Source organism: Oryzias melastigma, linkage group LG5 (assembly GCF_002922805.2).
Source record: "Oryzias melastigma strain HK-1 linkage group LG5, ASM292280v2, whole genome shotgun sequence".
NCBI classification, from domain to species: Eukaryota; Metazoa; Chordata; class Actinopteri; order Beloniformes; family Adrianichthyidae; genus Oryzias; species Oryzias melastigma.
In genome coordinates, this window is record NC_050516.1 from 20,250,856 (window position 1) to 20,273,604 (window position 22,749).

General features: G+C 36.9%; 1 protein-coding gene across 2 annotated transcripts in view; it reads left to right on the forward strand.

Annotated features, from left to right (window-relative positions):
• asic1b (acid-sensing (proton-gated) ion channel 1b) overlaps window positions 1–22,749 on the forward strand; it is a 164,739-nt gene that overhangs the window by 132,760 nt on the left and 9,230 nt on the right. For both annotated transcript variants that reach the window (XM_024269150.2, XM_024269149.2), the window contains 3 exons: window positions 7,595–7,745; window positions 16,324–16,451; window positions 22,426–22,576. In XM_024269150.2, coding sequence (XP_024124918.1) covers window positions 7,595–7,745; window positions 16,324–16,451; window positions 22,426–22,576 — 430 coding nt within the window. The remainder of the gene's footprint in view (window positions 1–7,594; window positions 7,746–16,323; window positions 16,452–22,425; window positions 22,577–22,749) is intronic.

Sequence of the window (22,749 nt, forward strand, 5' to 3'; positions counted from 1 at the left end):
TAACCGTGTAACTTGCTCTATTCACACATCTCTGAGCATTTCTCCAAAACACCAGCCCCTCCCAATCCACGAAAAGGAGTGGGTCCTCACATTGTGACGTCACAAAGTGGAGAACAGCCCCTTCCAGGAAGAGTCAGGGCTGCCAGCACCGCCCACAGGCTAACACATATGCCCACTTTCTCAGCTGAGCTAGCAGGGATTGGCAAAACACTTTCATCTTAAATGCACCATGGCGCACTAGGCAAAAACAAAATTTTGCATCTCCTGCTGGGTCTTGGATTCGGTTGTTCCAGCTGTGGATCAAACCGGGAATTTTATATATATATATATATATATATATATATATATATATATATATATATATATATATATATATATATTCCACTGTGATTTGGCACGCCATCCAGCAGATGTTGCGATAGGCGGTCGCCTAGGTTGCTCATACCCAGGGAAATACACAATATGCATATCCATCTCTGCAGAAGTATGAATGTTGTTTTTTTTCGTAGGAAAAATGCAGAAACGCTGTGCTGGCTCTAAATTGACGTCATGAAATGGGCGGCACCCACAAGGAGTGAAAGGCGGAGCCTCAGAGATTGAGGCATCTTCCTTCTGGGCAGGGCAAAGAGTTTGTGAAAATAACTAATATAACTAATAGTTTATTTAATAAAAAAAAATAATATTTTATTTTTAAAAATGTGCTCTTTATTGTGCCAAAGGTAATATATTTTCGTATATATATATATATATATATATATATATATATATATATATATATATATATATATATATATATAGTTAACTCTGAAATTCTATAAAATATCTATTCAAATAATCACAATTTGTTTATGTAAAATTAAATATTTTTGTTTGGAATTCATTTTAAACCAATATTAGCATAGGCTCATATCCCCTCATCATAGCTCAGTGTTTACAAGAGGCCAATCTCCCTCTAATGAAGACTTTTGATTAATTTAGCAATCCCTTGCATTGTTCACTGACAGACAGTGTGATTGAGTGCATTTAGTTGAAGTGCAGCCTCATTGATTTTACTTTATTATTCAATTTAGAAGAATGAGAAAAACACTCTTTTACTCTCGCTCCCACTATATTACTCAGACAAGCAGATTTTCTTCCAGCAACTCAAAAAAAACCCCCAGCTTCATGTGTGAGAATCGGCTTCCTAGCAGCATAGGGATAATTCAAGGTTTCGACTGGATTTCTTCCCATTAAAATTGTGCTTTTGGTTTTTTTAACATGTTCTTGAAACATTTTTTCTCATGATAGAGCATATGAAATTGGCTTTCTGAGTATTTATTTATTGAAATTGTTGTAAATCAGGAGCGGACACAAATATCCTGTTGGAAAAAGCTTGACAGTGGCTCAATTCTGTACGTCTGGATAGGTCCCAAATTGTTCCCCATTTTTTGTTCCACTGGTAAAGTTAAGTGAAGGTCGTAAAGGGCTGTAAGCTAGTGGGAGAGCGTATAATCAGATAGAAGAGGGAGTGGATTTACTAGTGAACTTTGCAGAAACTGTCTCCAAGAAAACAACACAGATTTTTAAATTTTGGTTAAAAACTGCAAAATTATAATTAAAAGACCACCGAGAATGCTTTTAAAATAGATTAAAAGATGATCAGATTGGGACTTGCTGTCTGCAATACTTTAAGTTGCACTTGTCTCAGAGATCCATAGCAGAGCTGCTTTCTCCCATCATAAACTTTCATATAGCAAAAAAAGCTATCACAACCCCCCACAGTCTGTTTTTCTTAAAATATTTTGGCATGGTTTGTGTTGTGTGGAGTATTTTGAGGGGCAACAGTTTCAGAGAGTAACCCACCGTATTCTGGGTGATAAATATAAGCCTACAGTCTGGAGCTTTGGGGATATGTCCTCCTGCATAGATAATCAATGATTCCCTTTGTGGCTTCAAGGTAGGTGAGACAGGCTGTTGGCATGAATGAGTGCAGTGGAATCCGTCACACTTAAGAGGTGAAGTGTGGAGGACGATGGTGAGCCCGTCTGCTCACAATAGATTTCAGGGTTTATTGACTTTTGTGCAAGAACAGCCCCCCCATGCGAGTCTCTAGAAGCTCTGTAGATATGGTCCACCAGCTTCATCAATACTCTCTCCGTTCCATGGCTCCATCCTTCTTTACTCCTGCTGGAACTGCACATGAGTCTTTTTTTAAGCCTAAAGGCACTTCTCACTTTACTTGTAGCTTGCTGATCTGATTTAGATAAGAAATCAACCTGAGAGTGAGATGCTGGCCTTTAACCCTTCCTCTCCCACCCCCTGTACATCATTGATTCACAGCAAGCTGCTTGATACTTTTATATTTACACACATTTTAGAGCTTTTTGCTTCATATCTAATAACACATTTTAAAGTTATATTGTTTGGTTTTACGTGAAAGCGTTTTAGGGAACTATTTGAACACCTTCAGTTTTAGTGAAACCTTCAGCAAAGGTTTATTTAAGTTTTTTCCTCAACTCATAACCTTTCTATAAATTTTCAGGCATCCTGAGTCACTTAAGAAATTAGTTTTTAACCGCATTACAGTATATAGCTGTCTTTCAAGGACTACTGAAAGATGTTTTGAATGCAGCACAGATTTGCAATGTAGAAAGAAGCAAATTTGTCTGCATCTCCATCCTCACCATCATGAAGATTATCAGTCATACAGGGTTCTGAACTTCAGGACAACCGAACTTCAAAGGTTGATCAAAAAGATGTCTTATTATATTCTTTTAATCAATTAAACTTTGTCAACAGGTCCTCTCCAATATTTCCTAGAGATTGGAAGTTTTAATTGTTGTGAGTCAGGAATCTGTATGTGTTTACATACTAAATAGATCTGCAAGGATCTTATAGAATTTTTCTCACTGCCTAACTAACAGGATTTGAAAAGCAGTTTTCAAAATTCTTAGAAATTCATCTCTGAACTGGTCATAACTGTAAATGACAAGTTTCATCTTTAGGTTGGCAAAGTAGAAATAGTAGCTCAAAGCTCATTATTTCATTCAAAAATTTAGCACGTTAGGAAGTTAATCTTTCAAAAAAATAGAAAAGGTCAGACCAAGTAAACATTTTTAGAAGAGTTACCAGGAATAAATCTGTTTTCCTTAAAAAGGAGCATGATAATTAGGCCCGGCCTTGAGAAGCTGCATCTGCATCATCTGAGCACACCATACAGTAACTTACCAGACCTGTGATGTTTGCTGTAACACACAGTCCAAATGAGGAAGAAAAATAAACAGCATCTCAACATTGGAGGTTTTTCATCCAGTTAAAATCTGCATACATGGTCTTCACTCTTTCTTTATGTTATATTTTGTACTCCAGGAGTGATATTTTCTTGGAAAATAAATTACCATAAAATGGCTATTTTTCCACATTATTGTGCATCAGGAAGGCTGAAACTGTGAAGATCCTTTAACCCGGACTGCCTACTGCTGATCACCTGGAGAAGGTGTGTTTGGCACGTTGGAAAATACAATGGCAGGTTTGTTGGAAGGCAGGCAGTGACAGTGGCCCTCGAGGGCCTAAACCCCCAAAAAAAGGTTTTAGTATTAACCTGAAACAGCAGCAGTCTCCACTCAAAAATGACTTACAGAAAAGGAAAGATAATAAGTTGTTTTTTTCCCTTTTGAATCATAATATCCTATTGATTGTTGTTTATCTAAGGTTGTTTTTCACAAAATCCTTAAATCAAATCAAATAAAACTTTATTAGTATAGCACTTTTCCCACTAATATGACTCAAAGTGCTTTACAAAAAAAAAAAACATTTTCCAATTTTAAAGACCAAAAGCAAAACAAATTGTGTCTGTATTTTAAATGGAAATCTCCTTAAAATTATATGCATCGTTATGTGTGTAAATGAAAGAGGGCATGCTTTTTAATAATCACTTTTCAACTTGTTTTTCTCAGATGTAGGTTTTTGTAAGTGTCCACATTCATTGCGCATTTGAGCTCCGCGCTGATCTTACAAATCAAAGCAGGAGGTAAACTGATTCTCTGGCAACTTTTAGGGAACAGCTTGTTCATCCTTGTCACATTGTCAGATGAAAAATAGCTGAGGGCCATCTCAACATTTCGCAGAGTGTCTCTGTGAATTATTTATCGAAGAGAAAGACGAGAAATGTTTTTTTTTTTTTTTTTGTCATGCAAGGACTAGAGGGGACAATGTGCGTTTCCACTAAGGTGGGGTTGATTAAAATATTTATTTCTTGTGTTTAATATTTAAGTCGAAGCAGCATTTAAGACGGAATGTAAAGTGCTCATTGTAAAGTGGAACAAAGATCTGAAGCAATGCAATTTTTATTCATGCGCACATACACAAAATCACCTTGGAAAGCTATTGTTAAGAGCTTTCAAGTGTTCAACAATAATCAGTCTATTTCCATTTGGACTCATTCACACATTGTTTTACACAGCTCCAGGCAGACTGCATGTTGCCTTCCCCACAAAGCCGTATGCGGCCGAACCGAAAACGGACGCAGAACAGGCTTTTCTATCAAGCTCAACAGGTGAAGACTGACAGGCTGTTTGATGGACAGACATAAGGAGGCATGCTGAGAGGAAGCTCAAACCACAGAGCCGCACAACACAGTGAAGATCCCGACTCCCCAAGGTCACCACCACTGCTGCTCTTCACTCAATGCAGCCGGCACAATCTCCTCGTTTCCACAGCAACCCTGACTGCAGGCCTCCTGTAGTCAATCACCACATTGGGAACACGTACACGCAGATGGCAGGCAGGGGGGCTTGTACACATGCAGCCACAGGCCGTACCCCCTCTCCCATACAAATCTCATCATTCATATTCTTGTGTAAACATGCTAACCCTCACATGCATGTACAATGAAGACGTCGGCCCAGCTGCTACAGTCCTGTTGCTATTTTCTTGATGTGTATCTGCCAAAACCCTGTTTTCAAGACTTTTTCTAAGACAACCATGTGTGGAATTAAAAAAAAAAGTTTTTTTAGAGACCGGCTTAATTGAAAACCTTGACAGAGTAACTATATATATGTGTGTATATTTATGTCCCCCATTATTTTAAGATATCTTGCTGGACAAATGGAAGCTGTTATGGCAGTTTTTTACACTTCGGTGATAAATGATAAGCAGAAATCAGATTGCAGTGACAGAAAGCTTCTGGACTGGAGATGGATTTCAGTGACCTTTTATTGATATCTGCATTCTGCGCATAAGCCAGCATCGCAGGCTCTCTTTTTTCACTCAGTTTTTGCCACTTATGCTCTCAAAAGGTCATATTGCATATTGCTTTTCACTGTCAGACGACAGAGATTTTTTTTTTATATTGTACCATTTTAGATGTTCAAGGCTCCTGCACTGACACTTTAGGATGAAATCATATGCAATTTGTGTATAGTTCTTACAAGCAGAGTTTACATTTTCAATAATAACTTTTTTTTGGTACATTTTGCCTTTAAACTGCTGTTTTTGGTATTTGAGTCATCAGAATGTGTGACTCATATGTCAACTGTGTAATAAACGCCTTCTAAACTGTACACAAAACATTCAGTGGAGAGAAAAAGAATTGTCTTTTCAATTGTATTTTGTTCTGCATCTTCAAAAGGGATTCTTCTCACAACTAATAGGGTGTCCATAAAAAGAAGACTTCCTTCTTCACTTCCTGCCTTTTGTTACTTATTATCTCCTGCCACCCACCACCTATGTCCTCCCACCGTTTCCACATGAATGTCAAAATGCTGAAGGTTAATGCGATGTTAATTGGGAACTAAGATGCTTTGATGCAGAGCTCTCAATCATGCGGCCGGACAACAGAGTAAGCTAACTTTTTATTTTGGCTCTCAGCCATGCACTTCCATTTCCTGATCTTTTGGATTAAATTTTGCATCCATTAGTCCACTGATCATCATGTCTTTGCCAAGGAGGCAGAAAACGCTTTATGGAGTAGTAGCTCACCACCAGTTTTGACAAATGTCTGTCCTTTGACCCTGAAAATTAGAAATCACAAAAACCTAACCTTACAATTGTAATGTAGTTACTAAATTGTGTCATAATGGCTTTGCTAAGTACAAGAAGTATGTATTTTTCATAAATGATCTAATTTCCTGTCAGTATGTCACCTAGTTCTATTTAATTGCCTCATCTGACTTTGTTTTGCTATTCTCCCTCTTCAATATGTGGTCTCCTTGCGTCTTTGGCTGTCACTAATGTCAGCCATCAGCAAGTGCGTTTGGATTACGTCAGTCTTGTATTTCTAGCATTCCTAAACTTTCACTTGGTATGCCCTCAAATAAGTAAATTATTTATTAAATAAGTACTTCGTCCTCCATTTGCTTCAGAATTTTGCATTCTGGTCTTCACCTTAACCCTTAGCCGTCTCTGAACCTTCGGATGTTAATCACATCAGTTATTTATAATGATGAATCCCCCCCAATACCACCACCACCACACTCCATTAGTGTCGCTATCATTCATGTGAAAGTTGCAAAAATGTTTTCATTTATCTTCACAAACATAAGTTATGGTACATAATTCTGACATAAATCCTTGAAAGATATTATTGTTTAGTGGAGCTTTGACTTTTTTTTTGTTTTTTGCATTTTCTACCTTGTCTGTCTTGTTTTGAGATTCATACATTTTTATTTGTCTCTAAACATTTTATGAAAAACTGTTTGATCTCAGTGTTTGTAATTTTAGCCATGAAAAGTGCTAACATTGAATACTCAGAATGTAGTTTTTTAGGGCAGTTTTTGGTTCAGTGTAGATTTTTTGTTAAATATAATGAAAATATTTAAATAATAATAATAATAATAATAAATTCAATTTAAAAAAACACAAAGAAGAGAAGTTGGTTTGTAGTAGGGCTCCAAACGGCGTGGTTCAAATCCCAGCTGGGACCTTTCTATGTTGCTTTTGCGTGTTTTCCCTGTTTTGCCCTGTGTTTCCGTGTTTCATTGGTTAATTGGTTATTCTAAAGTGCCCCTAGGTGTGCATGTGAGTGTGTGTGGGAGGGATGATGTGCCCTGTGACACACTGGTGACCTGGCCAGAGTGCCTCCTGTGTTCACATAACAGAATCCGGGAAAGACTCCAGCAACCTCATGGATAAGAAAATGGATGGTTGGGGTGTATTAAAACTGATGAACATCAAGCATTTCCACAAAGAAGTGTTTTAAGGATAAATAATTAAACTGTAAAGAAGTAAAAACCCTCAAAACGCTGGACTTCTAGGGATTAAACATTTTCTTAGGCAACTCCAGAAAATGATTGTTAAACACCCTAAATAAATATCTAACACATATAAATTCACATTTGAGAAGTTAGATGAGTAACAGTTTGACTATTATGTTAAAGCTAATTATTCTCTCTTTTCTTAGTTGCTATTTAAATGTCAAAGCTCTTCAAGTAAGAATCTTGACATTGCCAAAACAAAAATCAGGATGTTGTAATTTGTTTTAGCTTGTCATAGTTTCTTCTCTCCGTCTTTGAAACATTTTCCTGTTTAATGATTAAAACAATTTTAAAAACAAAATAAAGTTTTGAAAAAAAAGAAAAAAAAGCATCACTTAAGTTAATTCCTTTGTGTGTTTCAGATATTCACCCGGTATGGAAAATGCTACACATTTAATTCAGGCAAAGATGGACAACCCCTGATGGTGACAATGAAAGGCGGGACGGGCAACGGGCTGGAGCTGATGTTAGACATCCAGCAAGATGAGTACCTACCTGTGTGGGGAGAGACCGGTAAGTTTACCTGATGAAGTTAAATTAACCTGGTAGTTATTCTTACCTCTGGCATATACATCATTTCAGAAAGAACTGTAATATCTTCAGTGACATTTATCATCCATCTCAGAACAGAGTTTGTAAGATTACATTATTTTTTTTTAAAAACTGACAGCTTTTTTAAAATATAAAATATATTTTCACTCTTTCAAATATCACATATCACTGGGGTTTCTCTGTAATCCTTTGACAGACTAACTAAACTTGATTATGCTCACTGTGAGGCCAATGAAAAATTCATGTAATAGTCATACATTTTATTCTCCTTGTAACTGATTAGGAAATTGATGAGAATACGCTTTAGAAATTAACAATTTTCCAAAGAAATAATGTTAGCAACCAATATGCTGATGAATATTGATCAGAAAAACTACATTTTACTGTAGCATAGCGGTCGAATGAACCGAATGCCAAGATGACAAAAAACTAGAATTTAAAACCAATGCTATTGGCTCTTCCATTTAGGATAAAGTCATCATCAGAAGTGAAGCTTCAGGGGTTCCTGAACTTTCATTTTATGTATTGGTGCTTTGTGTTGTTATCAATAGTTTATGGATGCTGGAAATTTAATGAGACGAAGCAGTTAATGTGGTCACACAAGCACTGTGCTCACCGCCATCGTCGAGCCAGCAGTAAGAGCGGAAAGCAATCACCCTTTTCGTATTATTTAAATTTAAAAGCACACACATTGTGCATCAGTGGTTTTATTACATTAATAAACAGTATTTTTCTTTCTATAAGGCCATTAAATAACAGAAGCTGTTTATGAGGAGTGTGGGGAAAAGTTTTAGGGATTATACGATGACCCTTCATGCTATTGTTTACCGATGTAGCCACATAGTGTCCCTGTGCCGGTCCCCAGCCCAAATAAAATACAGGGTTGGGTCAGGAAGGGCAGTGACAGCTGAGGGTGTATGGCGAAAGATCAACAACAAAAAAGATGTATTTGTGCAGGTGTAATAAAATGCAATAAAAACAAATGCTTTACTTTAATGTTCCTAATAATCATACATTATTCTGATAAAACATTTGTTATCATCCAATTAGCCTCAGTATTTTGAATGCATGACCTGCTGTTTTAACCACCTCAGATCAACGTAACCAAACAAGTCTTGTCTCTGATTAACATCCGTTCCTTTAGAGATCACTGAGATGCGTCACTTGTTCCATGCTGATGTGCGACTCATCCCTTAATGGAAATTAAACAAACTATATTCTCAAACTGAGCTTTACTTTTCCAGACACAGACACTAATTTGTTTCAGCTCATTCTCACCCTTTAGTTGATTTATAGTTTAAAGTGACCTTTTTTTTATACGGGTCAACTTCTGTTTCATCTTTTGCCCGCCTTCAGAATCCACACGCCTCTCTTAATTTACTTTATAACCTTGATACGCAGGACTTTAAATCGGCTGTGTTGTTCACAAATATTTGTATTCTCCTTAAAGCCTCAGACATCAGTTGCACTGACAAGTTCCTTCAGTGCCAGTCCACAAGTGTCAGAAGTCTCGTTATTTCAGATTTTAATTTCATATTCAGTTGACTCTGGAGGATTCATTCCAACATGCTGTACAAATTCTCCTCCAGAAGTTATTCAGTAAATTATTTCCCTTGTGAATTTTATGGGCGCATTATGCATGCAGTGATATGAAGTCATTGAAAAATGATTTCACTTTTGGACTTGCAGAGTTGTAGCCCAGCGTGTCAGACTGTGTCCCGTAAATGTCTTGATTTTTAGAGCTGATTTTATTTGGTTTCACAGTCTATTCTTTTTTTTTTTTTTTTCAACCACCAGCTGCCATTGATGTGCAGCTACATTTATGTCCAGAAACTCTCCCAGAATGCTAAATGTGGTCAACAGCAATTTGAAAGGAAATTGGCAATGAGGCTTTGCTGCACGACTTGGAGGCAGCTTCAAGGTCAAAAACGGCATCTACTTTCATGGGTCCGGTACACAGGGAGCCAGTCTGGATCAGGCAAACAGTTTCTGACAAGGACAAGCCAGAGTCCAAGAAAAGGTCCGAGAAATAAACAAGCAGAGATCAGAAACACCAGGGGATGAAATGTGAGAAAGATATCAGAAAATGCTGTCACTTTACTAAAATAAACTGCCACTGTGGACTGAAAAATAAAAAAACAGATTTAAACCGGTCTCCAATATACACCGCTGTAACGACTTTATGAAAAATCCTGTATATTTCACCTTATTTTGTTATAAATGAAAAAGTCTAGTAGTGTGTAGCATCCCCTTATGCTCAAAAAAATGAGAAACAACATAAAAGAGAATTTTTATGGCAAACTAGAAAGAGTCTGACATGTTTGCAACCAGGCTGGAGCTTGTTCTCCTCAAAAACACCAGCAACTCCCCAGGCAGTCTGGGAAATCGCATCCGGACTCTTCCTTCCATATAAGTCTGATTTTATACACACTCTGGCCTGATGCAATTATTATTTTATGAAGTACTTTCCTCGATATCTACAATTTTTCCATTATACTTTCATATTCACACAATTCTTATCAGTGAATTTGGTGGGGAGGGAGTGTATAATTTGACGGATATCTTCCATCAAGACACATTTTCCAGAAGCCAAAAAGTATTCCCTGACATTCACTGGAGTGTCTTAATTAAAAGGTGAAAGAAAAGGAATTGAGACAGGTAGGCTAAGTAGATTTTCTAATAGAGTGAGCAGTGTGTAGTGGAGGTTTGAAGTGAACCCGAATGCAGGAGACAAGGAAGATTTGTGCAGTGGAACAAAATCTGATATATGAACAACCAAAAGTTACAAACTCAAAAACATAACAAAACTAAGACTGGAACATGACAAAAGGGTGACAACAAGAGCATCTGGCAGTGAGTATACTGAGAGCTAATTAGCAGATACTGAAAAAGCTGTTGATAATCACAGCTAAGACCTTATGTGTCTGTGAATGAGAAAACTGAAATGTTATGTGTCTGTGAGTGAGAAGAAAGCTTAAAAATCAACCAAACCAAATCTGAACACAAGCACATTAAACACAGCAATCAAGGACACTGAATTATTAAGAACACAAACACTGCTGTCATGAACTTTAGCTCTGACATTTTGGCATAAAAAAGAAACTTTTTAGAGGCAGAATTCCAACAAGGAAAGTTGTTTTTGTATCAATCTTAATGGATAAATCACAGGTTAAAACTTTAACAAAATTTAGAACTGTGGTGAAATTTATTGGGGTGGATTATAATTTGTTTTGGAAAAGGTCATTTGGATTTTACTGTAATGTAAAAACGACAAAGTACTAACACAACAGACAATACACATGTGATGGGAATAAAAAAAATATCAAGCCATAATGACCAATGTGTAAAAACAATTGACTATTCCTTTAAGTCCCCCTATGAAAAATTTTTATTTTAAAAAACATTCCCAGCAGTGTTTTAATTATTATTTAGAAGTTGTTAACTAAATTCCACAACCTAAATGTCTTAAAAAGCAATTTTTTCATGTTGATCTGAAGTCTCTGTTTCCAAAATCTCCTCTGAGGGGGCGTGGCTTTTAAAGTCGAGTTGAGCAGCCCCGCCCCTGATCCTCCCCTGTCTGATTATGATAGCTCTGTGTCTCGCTAGCGTAAATCTTTACCACTACATAAAAATGTGTAGCAATATCAATAACATCCAGCTGTATGGTTTTGATCCGGATTTCAACTCAGACGAGGAAGTGAAGATCTTCATGGACCGAACTGACTCCAAAATCCTGATTCTTTCTCCTTTCAGTTCACCAAAGACTCTTTTAGCTAATTGTTGAATGTTTATTGACGTTGCTGTGACCAATACATTCAATCCATTGGTTTCTTAGAGCAGAATTCTTGAGAAAATAAAGAAAGCTAACACCAAAATGGTCTTTCATTAATTTACAATCCTTTACAACTGCGGTCAAATGAGCCGCCGTTCGCATTTCCGTGGTCACATCAAGAAGCTCCGTGGAGTCTCATTAAGATTTTCCAGCGTTCTCAGCCCTGCTACTGCAAGCATTGTATGAAACTCTCACAAAAAAATCCAGTGACGGCTGATTTGACCACGGAAATGCAAACGCATTTGACCGCAGTCGATGAGAAGACGCCATCTTCTCTTCTCCGGTACTTGAGCTAGACACGCTAGCTGGGCCAGATGAGGGGTTTAGTGCATGTGCAGCAGAGTTCTCGTGACTTATTAACAGCTCATTAATTCAAACAGAGCGTTTCTGCGACAGCTTGATTGACAGCAATTTAAAAGGAGAAATACTCAGAAATGCAAAAACAGAATGATTTCTTATTATATTTGTTCTCTTTTATAAGAAAAAGGCCTCACATACATGTTAAATCCCACAAAAAACAGGATTTTCATTGGAGGGGGACTATAAAATTTATATTTTCCCCCTCTTTTATTTATATTAATTTGTCTTAATTACTTATTTTCCTTTCTTAAATTATTAGTATTTTTATTTCCTTGATTTGAGATCATCATCATCAAAGTTGCTTACACATGCAAAATGTGATGTTGTTTGAACATTTGGATTTGTACCGCATTATATGTAAATCTTGAAAATGAGAATGAAAATAAAAAACAAAGATGTTCTGGATTACTTTTTAGTCAATCGGATTGTTCAAAATGAACCAATATCAACTATGAGTTGTATTATTAACAACAAATTAAAATAGTTTAATTAAAACTGCTTAAATAATTTGCATCCCAAAGCAATCATCAAACAATTTGTCAAATATAAAAGAACTGTTGCTATAAATGTATTGTGGGCCATTTATCACTTGTCATATGATATTATTTTGCAGCAAGAAATCCTCTGTGATTGCCGGCCTCTATCTACAGTTTAAGAGCTCAGCCAAGCAGAAGAAAATCGTTCACCCAAGTGAGAACAATTTAAGATTAGCCATCCATTAAGGAAGATGAGCTGATGCACTGATTTCAATACTGATTATTTTTCATCCACTTCTAATCAAACTTGAACTAAAACTAGCAGAAAACCAAAGATTAAAGGATAAATACAATCGTAGGCATAAAAATGTGAAAAATCTCCTAAGAATGTCTTTTCTTGAAGGGTTTCCTTCAATACATGTGGATAAAAGATAACAGATTTGAAGGACAGAGTAAACTCTTCAATCTGTCTTATTTGTACGAAGGAATTAGAAAGGTTCCAGAAAAGCTTCAGGTAACAGAAACCTATCTCCCAGCAGAATTGGCAGCTTCTTTAAAGAAAGTTACCCAGGACAGCAAAGCATTTATGTCCTAAATCTCTTAGAAAACCTATTTCAGGGATTTCAGATTGACAGCAATAAATGCTGTGCTGGCTGCTCTGTGAAGGACAACTTCAGCTTCGAAGTTGTCAAGCTGATCTTTATGGGAAACAAGTACAAAGCAGACTTTCCCGTCTTAAATTAGACCTTAGTGTTTTACTTTAAAAACTAGAGGCTGTTCTGTCATTTCGGATGAGATTAATTCAAATGTATGTTTACTTGCTGTTAAATATAGTTAGCCGCATGATATTTGCACCCTCAAAATGAAAGATCTGTCAGCTTAAAGCTTAAGCATTTAACTTAAGCTCCAGTGTTTACGTTCTTTCGACTTGCAAAACTCTTTAACCGTTTGTGCAACTAACATAAGAAGAAAAGCAGCTGTGCGCTGTTCTCCACATCAGACTCTGCTGATTCACGTTGGCCATGAGAGTGACGGTTCTTTAGGTTTTTATGGCATAAAGGGTTCAGTTTGGGTGTAGTTTCTAAAAAACTTAAATGTCTTTTCATATAAAAAAACCCTCAACATAACTGTAAACCATTAAAACATATTTTCATCAACTGGTGGTTTTCCTTTCGTATTAGATACAAAAAATAGCACCCGGAGTTGTTTTCTGGTGTGAATCCTCAGTATGATCAAAGCTGTGATCACAGACCATTTTGGAGCATAGAAACTCAATGGATGCACCAAACAGAGACGATAAACATGAGACGGAGAAAAGCAGAACGCTCTGGTTTGTTTTTCTGCATGAAAGGACGGGACAGGACGATCACAGGAATCTTTTGATGGAAAGGGAAACTTCCATCATATTATTATGCAAGTCTGCAATGCAGAAGACTTCACAAGAATATAGTGTTTACCACAAGTGCCAATCATTCATAAGCCTCAAAAGCAGAATAGGCTAGAATAGACTTTAGTCAGACAATGGCCGGGAGCAGTTAAAAGAAATCTGAAGTATATAGTGATATACAGTCTGGGTTGACTCAAAAGTTGATTTAAAAGCACTTTATAGTACTCAGTGAGAGGCCTAAATCATATTATGAAAAAGACGCGATGGAGTACTTGTGGAAAGTGGAAAATCCTACAATGAGCTCAATCATTCAATCTCAAGCTGACCAAGCTGGATTTTATTACTGAGCAATCAAAAAGAGCAACAAATAGCGTGTTATGTATGACATGGCAACAAACACATTTTTGGCCTTTAGGTTTTAATCAAATTACTAGATCTAAGGGACAATACCCGACATGGTGTGCATTATCAGAAGTTAACAGAGAGCGTGACATCCATGAATTTCTGATAATGCACACTTCAAAGAGCATTATCCTGCCTATACCATACTCACTTGGGAAATAAATATGTGTTCAGTATTTTTTAAATAATATAATATTGTTAGGTTTAAATGTTTTTTTTACAAAAAGTGGACTATTTTGATATGTGGTGCGACGCTTCGTCATGGTAACGTGGCCTTCAAAGCTTGCACCGACCTCGACCACAGCAGCAGAGAAAAGAGATTTATACACTGATCATTATGATAGGTTGAAATAAAACACAGAGAAAGTTCACCTCTTCCTGCTTGTTTTTGTCCAGATGATGAGGTAAAAGTTTGCATCAAAGAAACAGTCCAAAACAGGGGTGTCTAAATCCAGGCCTCGAGGGCCGGCCTCCTGCTTGTTTTCCAGAAATCTTGCCTTATCTACAGTTGATTACCTGGATCAGGTGCGTTTAGCCAGTAAGGAGCTTCAATGGCAGGTTGGTTGGATAACATGTAGGACACCGGCCCTCGAGGCCTGGATTTGGACACCCACGGTCCAAAGTCTACATTGTTCAACTGCTCAATTCCTCTTTGTGTCGTATTTTTCTCCTTCTTAGTTTATTCTCTCTCCTTCTCTTCTGCTGGATCCTAGTCTTCAAACTGATCAAATTAACCAAACTGGTTAAAGGCAACTACAATAAAATCATTTGTTTTGTTTTTATTTATTTATTTATTTATCTGTTTGAAACATGCTAACAATTGGAATACCAACTGGGATTTTGGCCAGCGCAGTGATATAGAACATTTGGGCTATGCGACCGGAACTCCTTTTTTAGGTGTACATTATCACTCTCCTTCAACCCCACCCTGCAACCAATCAGAATTGAGTATTCACCCGGACCATGGTATCAAAACATTTAATTAGAGATCATTTTAATTATAGCAGCTGACCTGTAAAAAGGCATGTGAAAGCTTTATTAAATTAACTTTGGCAGTCATATCTTGAACTTGATATCGATTGTAGGTCAATATCTTGCACGAATAATTAGAAAAACACTAAAGACAAAAATAATTGATTTTTTTTTTTTTTTGAGTGTTGGGCAAAAATATTTAAACTCATAGCTCAAAAGGTCATATTTTTTTTATTATCTTCCATCTTTGGTTATGATGAAAAATGTGTTATTATCATCAAAATTATAAAAAAATAATAACTTATGACCATAACTTGTATTAAATGTTACATGTTTCCATGTAAAATGCAGTTATAAGCCTGGAGGATTTGTCCTGGCAGCAACAAAAAATGCTTTTGTATCCAGTCTCACGACAGCAATGTGTGACAGTTAAAGCCTGCAGTGTTTGGAGGCTTTCTTGCTGTTTTCCAGACACGTCTCAGAGCTTCTTAATTGAAAGTAGCAAGAAAGCCTTGCACTTAGATGATACCAAGTGACAACCAGAAAGGAAAAGGCCAACGCAAAGAAACATCCTATTTTATCCCCTGAACCAGAGCTCAAAGGAGCAAAATGTCTCGAATCCAACCTACCTTCTGCACAATAGACATCTTTAGGTCACTGCGAAAGTGACAGAAGGAGTTTGCACAAATAGATCCTCTAAAGTTTGTACTGCACACTGTTGTGGGAAACGGAAATTTCATCTATATTGATTTCGCTTTTATCAACGCCATCTTTTATTTAATAAGAGATACTGTTCTCGCTGTTGTTCCTTCCTGGACATACAGCTCCTGGAAAAGAGTATTTCTGGAAACCTATCAACTTAATCTTTCAAACGAAAACACAAAGTGATATTTTCAAATCACTCACACAAAGTAAGGATTCTCTATTACTTATAGAACTATTTTTATTTTGCAGTTTGCTTTCCTCAGACACACAGAAGCACATTCCATCACTGTGAGACGCTTGCTTCATCCTGATTAGTACCAGCTGCTGCACCTTGATCCTGTGAGCCTGTGTGTGCAAATCATCATCATCTCTGTTGTAGCTGTCCTAACCTCTTCTTTTCAACAGACGAGACGTCGTTTGAAGCCGGGATCAAAGTTCAAATCCATACCCAGGATGAGCCGCCGTTCATAGACCAGCTGGGGTTCGGAGTGGCACCGGGGTTTCAGACTTTTGTCTCCTGTCAAGAACAACGGGTACGTCTAACAGGAGATGACAGAATATGAGGGCAAAGCAGTAGATAAAATATATGTTTGCAATTTCATAATAAACATTTCAATTTTTTTTGCACTGTTAAGACTTTCCTTTTAACTTTTTATTCATATTTTAACTTAATTTCTTATGCTATAAAATATTTTCCCCTGGCTTATACATGTATTTATTATACATTAATAATGCAATTTTTTTTATTCAAAGAATTACTTAGCAAAATTAGTTTTACATCCAAGAATACATTTTTTTTGACTTTTTTCAATCATATTTAAACATAAAGTTGCATTTAAGATAGTCGATATAACTGCACCCAAACATTTATGAGATAGTTTAAGGATAAGTAAATGCTTCTTTAGCTGAAATCATATTCAGATTACATAAAGAATTTGGATCTCTCCCTCTTTCTAATGTGCTGCGCTTGCTGTGCCATTAAAACGGGCAAGTTGAAAGCTGTATAAAACAGCTTTAAATGAATTGCACCTCTTATACAGTGAGGCAATTCAAAGTGCTTTGAGATCAATGTCAAATGGAACATGGAGTAATTGGACTGTTTCTTACTTGCAGTGTGACAGTCACTGTAGGTTTCTTTCGCGGATGTTAATTTTTTCAAACCAATCCTGCTTACATTCAAATGTCAAGATACTAGTCCAAAAAAATAAAATCAGTCAGACTATGAGAAGACCAAATAAAGCAATTAAATGTGTTCAAATCTTGTATGATGTAAATAAATAAATAAGAAGCAATTATTCTCATGAAACCAACAAATACATCACACATTCTCAAAAAAAAAAAAAAAAAAAAAAAACTGATAAAGTTAGGGAGTAGTTAAAGATACTTTGAAACGGAAACCCTAAAAGGCTTATTAAATCAAAAAATGAAATATTGTGGAATGATCTGACCAGCCATATTTGAGGCTTTATAGACTATTTATACCCCCACTTTAAAGTTTAAAGAAACAGAACGATGAAATATCTTTTTAAGTGTGCAGAAACTCACCCTGCAGCCAACCTTCTTAGTGTGATGAAATATGCAGATACAAAGTACAAGACTTTTTTTTTTTTTGGCTGATTCTCTGCCTGCTCAAAAACAGGTAAAAGAAACCAACATAAATAAGACTAAAAATTGTCATTGAAAGGGTCCTCTTCCATACCGACACATCATCTATGATGGCTCTCCCTTTGATTTGCCTTCAGATCTGTGGGTTGTTTTTTTTTTTACTTTTTCAACATCAGACATCCATATGGAGCCCTGGCGACCCTGCTGGGGTTGATCAAGCTCTAGTCTGTGTAGCAGCAGCACTCCAGCTCTTACCGCTTTTGAGGCACAGCTATCTGTTCGATCTTTGCATTGCCTCTCATCCTGTAGTGTTGGTTTACCCCCACCACTCTCAGCAAGCCCGAATGTTTCAAGTTTTTCCTGACTTTTTTCAAGCAACAAAGTTACATATACAGTATATGTATCACTTCTTTGATAGTTACACTAGCATACTTTCTGCACAATAAAGTGCAAAGTCAATGAATGGTCTGTTTTCCAACTTTTGGCAGATCGGACTGACAGAAAAAGTCAGAGAAAAGTCCGTCAGTCAGACCGTTTTAACAGTAACCCTAGAACGTTTTTGTGACATGCTACACGTTAGCCACCTTAGAAGTGTTAGCCGCGCTAGCATGTTCACAATTCCCATAGCTCCCATCTTTGTATGTAACAAGTAAAAAACAAACATTACTGTGAATACCTAACTCAAAACCTTGTTAGTAACACCTAAAGAAAAATACAGTCCGAAACGGCTACACATTAGCCACACTAGCATATTCACACAAACCTTGTTTGCAACATGTAAAAAACAGGCCTACCTCAAAAAAGAAGGTTAGCCCACTGTGACAACACTAACTTCCAACATTGATAGTTACTAGCAAAAAACAAGAATTTTGGACACAAAAAAGTTAGATAAGTCTGTCAGTCAGTCAGACTTTTAACTACTTTAAGGGTAGCTCTAGAACTTGTCTTGTCCACAACACATTAGAATCGTTAGTTTCTGACATTTTGACAGAGACTCGTTAACTTCTCAAAATGTCTTCGACATCAGTAAACACAACCAAATGAATCAATCCATACATAAGGCACACTTTTTTTTTTTCTTGATTAATGTTTTCAAGTGTTCCTTATGGTGCAGAAAATACAACATTCCTTTATATTCTACTTGTGGCAATCTATTCTAACCAAGTAAATACCAACAAAACGCAGAGTCTGGATCTCTACCCCCTTAAATTAAGAATGGGTTAGTCAGCAGAGTTATTGACTGGAGCTGCAGCCATTGCTTTTGTGAAGATCAATTCTTTCCATTATGTCTGAACTTAAGTGATTTTTACTGTTCTCTGCTAAAATAGTTTAGCATATAGTGATCTTGAAAGGTCTACTCAGCTTGGAGTCATATTAAATCTTTAAACAAGAGAATCTGTAAGAGAGTAATGTCAGTCAGCCCACCAGGAATAATAGCTGTAATTACCCCTAATGTATCGCAAAAATGATGACTGAAAGGATGTTTTAACCGAAAAAAAATAGTAAAAATAGTCAAGGATCGTCTAAATGTCACATGTACGGTGATTACTTTTTGATAGTCGGTAACTATAGATCCCTTCCTTCTATATTCTTTCTTCTTCAATTTGATAGGCCACTTCATGGAAAACCATATATGTGTAACGTGGACCAAACCCAAACTGGATATGGTCTGTTTTTCATTCAGCAGTGCAAAACATCCAAACAGCATGCAGCAAAATAAATCAGAACTCTTTTTCTTTTCTAAACTGTAACCTTCATTCAGTCGCTTTTCATCCCCGCTGTTCCATCAAATCCCTCAACCTCACAAAAAGTATCTTCTGTGAAGCCACTTTGACATTGATTTACTGATGCATTGAGCCACTGCTCAGTTTGCTCTGTCACTTCTGAACAATATTTCACTGTGTTCTTTCTGGCTGAGCCGTGCTGACTTAACAAACTGTTTTTGGTCATACATAACACTCCAGGCTTTATTTTAGTAACCAGGGACTTGAGATAAGGCGCCCTGCAAGGTCAGCACTGCAGTATCACAATTAAATTGTTCTTTTACGTTTCTGTGCTTTTCTTCATTCACATGAAATATGTGAAAACTATAACTTAGCCTCTGAGGTAATTCTGTGCTTCACTCTGAAGGAAAATGTTCCCATAAAGCAGTTGAGGAAAGTTTATTTTAGTTTTTCGTTCTTGGAAAAGATGCTTAAAAGCTTGTTTATTGCCTAAAAGACTAACATGTAGGTCCCAAGTGCGGTACTTTGAAAACTTGGAGTTGCAGTTCAGTGAGTGACACAGAATCGTAACATAAAAAAGTAAATAAACTTTGCTCATTTGCTTCCTCGAGATCAGTCTTGGTAGAATGAGCTGAGGTGGGTGTCTGAAGGTTTGTTCATGCTGTTTTGAATAATATTTTAGGTGCCGTGGGGATTTTGCAGCCAAATAAATCATCAGCTATCGCCTCTTATATGTTACAAGCCAATGCATAATAAATTGAGAAGAGCAAAAAGGGGATTGGGGAGTGATCACTTCTTCCACGTCTATTTACTGAGTGTTTTTCTACGTTTCTGCAGCAGGTTTTTTTTTTCCTTTTTGCACTTTAGCACAACTTTGTTTTCTGTCTCATAGGTTACTTTTCTCCTTCCATGCATCCATTACAATTCCTTTTATATAATAACTCTTTTTAATACCATTTCCCACTCTCGGCTTCCCTTGCCACCATCGCTGTTTATTTATTCCATTGTCTGGGAGTCTCACTCTTCATTAATCTAATGCAGTTTACTCACACTCGTTCAACTCTCTGCTTCAGCAGTGCTGCGGTGAAAAGCTTTCAAAGACTTTTCATCAGGCCAAAGTGTCACTCATCATCATCCCATAAAAGGGAAAAATCTACCGTATCCTCTGTCTGGACGTAAAAAGCAAAAGCCCCCTTAATGTTTGCTAGTATTTCACCGTCTTTTTGCTGTCCAGTGACTCTTGCTGACATCCCGCTTTCTACTTTTTATTTGCTCTCTCAGCCAGCTAATGAATGGGAAATTGGGGGTCACCGTCTTATCTTGATTTGTTTAACAGATAGCTGCACTCCAAAAAGTCTTAAAAGCCTGTTTGACAGCTTTTTTTTTTTGCTAAAAACTGTTCAGCTACCTGAGAGTAATTTAATGCTTTTCCAATTATTAAACAGTTGGAAAATTTTTTGTATTTTTAACAGTAAACTACCTTGTTTAGAAGAGCTTTAATCAAGTCTTACAATTCTTCCAGTACATTTAATCCAAGTAATAATGGACCTATTTATCATCATGTTGTGTGCATCGGGGATGGTTTTTATGTTCTTTTTGACTTTGGGCAATGTCCTTGCTGTGAAAATTAAGCAGAGGGCTCATTAGTCTTCCGATAAGGCTTTACTTGAGGCTGTTTTTTTCCAGTGCACTACGCTGTGTGTTCCTGGATATTTTATGTGCATGCTGAGCAACACCTAGGGGTTATTAGTAACCAAATCCAGTTTGCATCACCCCTTGCCTGCCTCTTGCACCGATACAAACTATGAAATGTAGTTTCTTAAATCACAGCGACCTTTAATTTACTGCTGTGTGAGCACCCGCTGATGCACGGTTTCAACCAATGAGATGGATATACACATGGGTCTTTTGTCTTAGATTTTTTTTATATTTAGTGTATCGCACATCAGATTAAAAAAAATGTAAAAAAAAATGTATGATGTGAACACTATTACAGTAATGTAGCAAAGAAAAGTGCAAATATAAAATTAGTACTTTGCAAAACATCTATTTTTTTTACTTTTTTGCCATGTCTCTGGATTATTTAGGACATTAATAACCTCGATCTTCTTAATCAGAAGATTAAACACTTTGTAGTTTGATATAAAATGATAATTAAATCAGAGTATTTCTGCGATCTGTGTTGTTTTTAATGTGGAAACCTGGGGTATCCACATGTACCTAATCGTATTACTAAAGCATTTTTTTCCCTGCAGGACAAAAATTGTGAGATGTCCTGAGATTTCTCTGCTGCTCTGTCCAGTGTGTCTCTCCTTGAAAAACGAGAGTGCACTTCAGACTGTTATGTTGAAAGAGTTCCCTCACTGTAAGCCCTCTTGAAGCTGTCTTCAAGATGTCTACTTGTGATGATTTGCACTCTCTTTCTGGAAACTTTGGCCAGACTCACATGTCTAATGTAACAGAGAATATCTGCTGACTTTTGACTGGATTTTGTTTGAATTTTGTGTTTGATCTTAACAGAGTTGCTGCCATGTGATTGGCTGATTAGAAATTTGCATTAACGAGCAGTTGGACAGGTGTGCCTACTAAAGTGGCCGGAGAGTGTAGGTTGTATAGCTTGTTGTCTAGCTTGGGTAGAGTTTTGCTTATTTATTTATTTTGTTTTCTTATTTTCTAATGATGAGCACGCCTTTGCTATTTTTTAGGCTGTGCTTCACACCAGTGTCAATCATGTCATATTTTTGTAATATCTGGATGCATTAGACAAACCCTTAGTATGTACTTGGCCTAAAGATTTGGAAGCAAATGTCTCTCTTTTAAAAGAAAATTATAAGGTTGCATGCTGAATTCGAATTACTGACCTGCCCCCCCAAAAAACATTTTTTTGTTTTAGAATTGATTGTGCAAAATTACAATACAAATGTACATTTTTGTTGGACATTGGGCAATAACATCCAATTTTTACTACACAGCTGCTCCATAAAGAGTGGGCAGTGCAATGAGGCACAGAGAAAGACTAGAAATAGGTGAGCGTAGGAGAAAAGCTCTCACAATAACAGTACAGATGTACTCACCATGAAGTTACAATTTGTCATCTATCAAACACAGTAAATGGACACTTGCGTAAAGACAGAACTTTAAATACTTTATGATTAACACAGACTTGTCTTTCCCTCAGCTGACGTACCTGCCTCCACCGTGGGGCGACTGCAAGTCTACTCCGATGGACTCGGACTTCTTTAACTCTTACAGCATAACTGCCTGCAGGATCGACTGTGAGACACGATACCTGGTGGAGAACTGCAACTGCCGGATGGTCCACATGCCTGGTATCTCTGTGCTCCACACTTCCTCTTTTTGTCAATTTAATTAGAGTGTTTGGCCGTAGAGGCCCCTGTCGTCATCTCATTGACAAAAACTGTCCAGTAAAAAAATGGATTTATCCCTAATGCAGGCCGTGGGCAACAACAGCAGTAAATCAGATATTTTTACACTCCAGCGG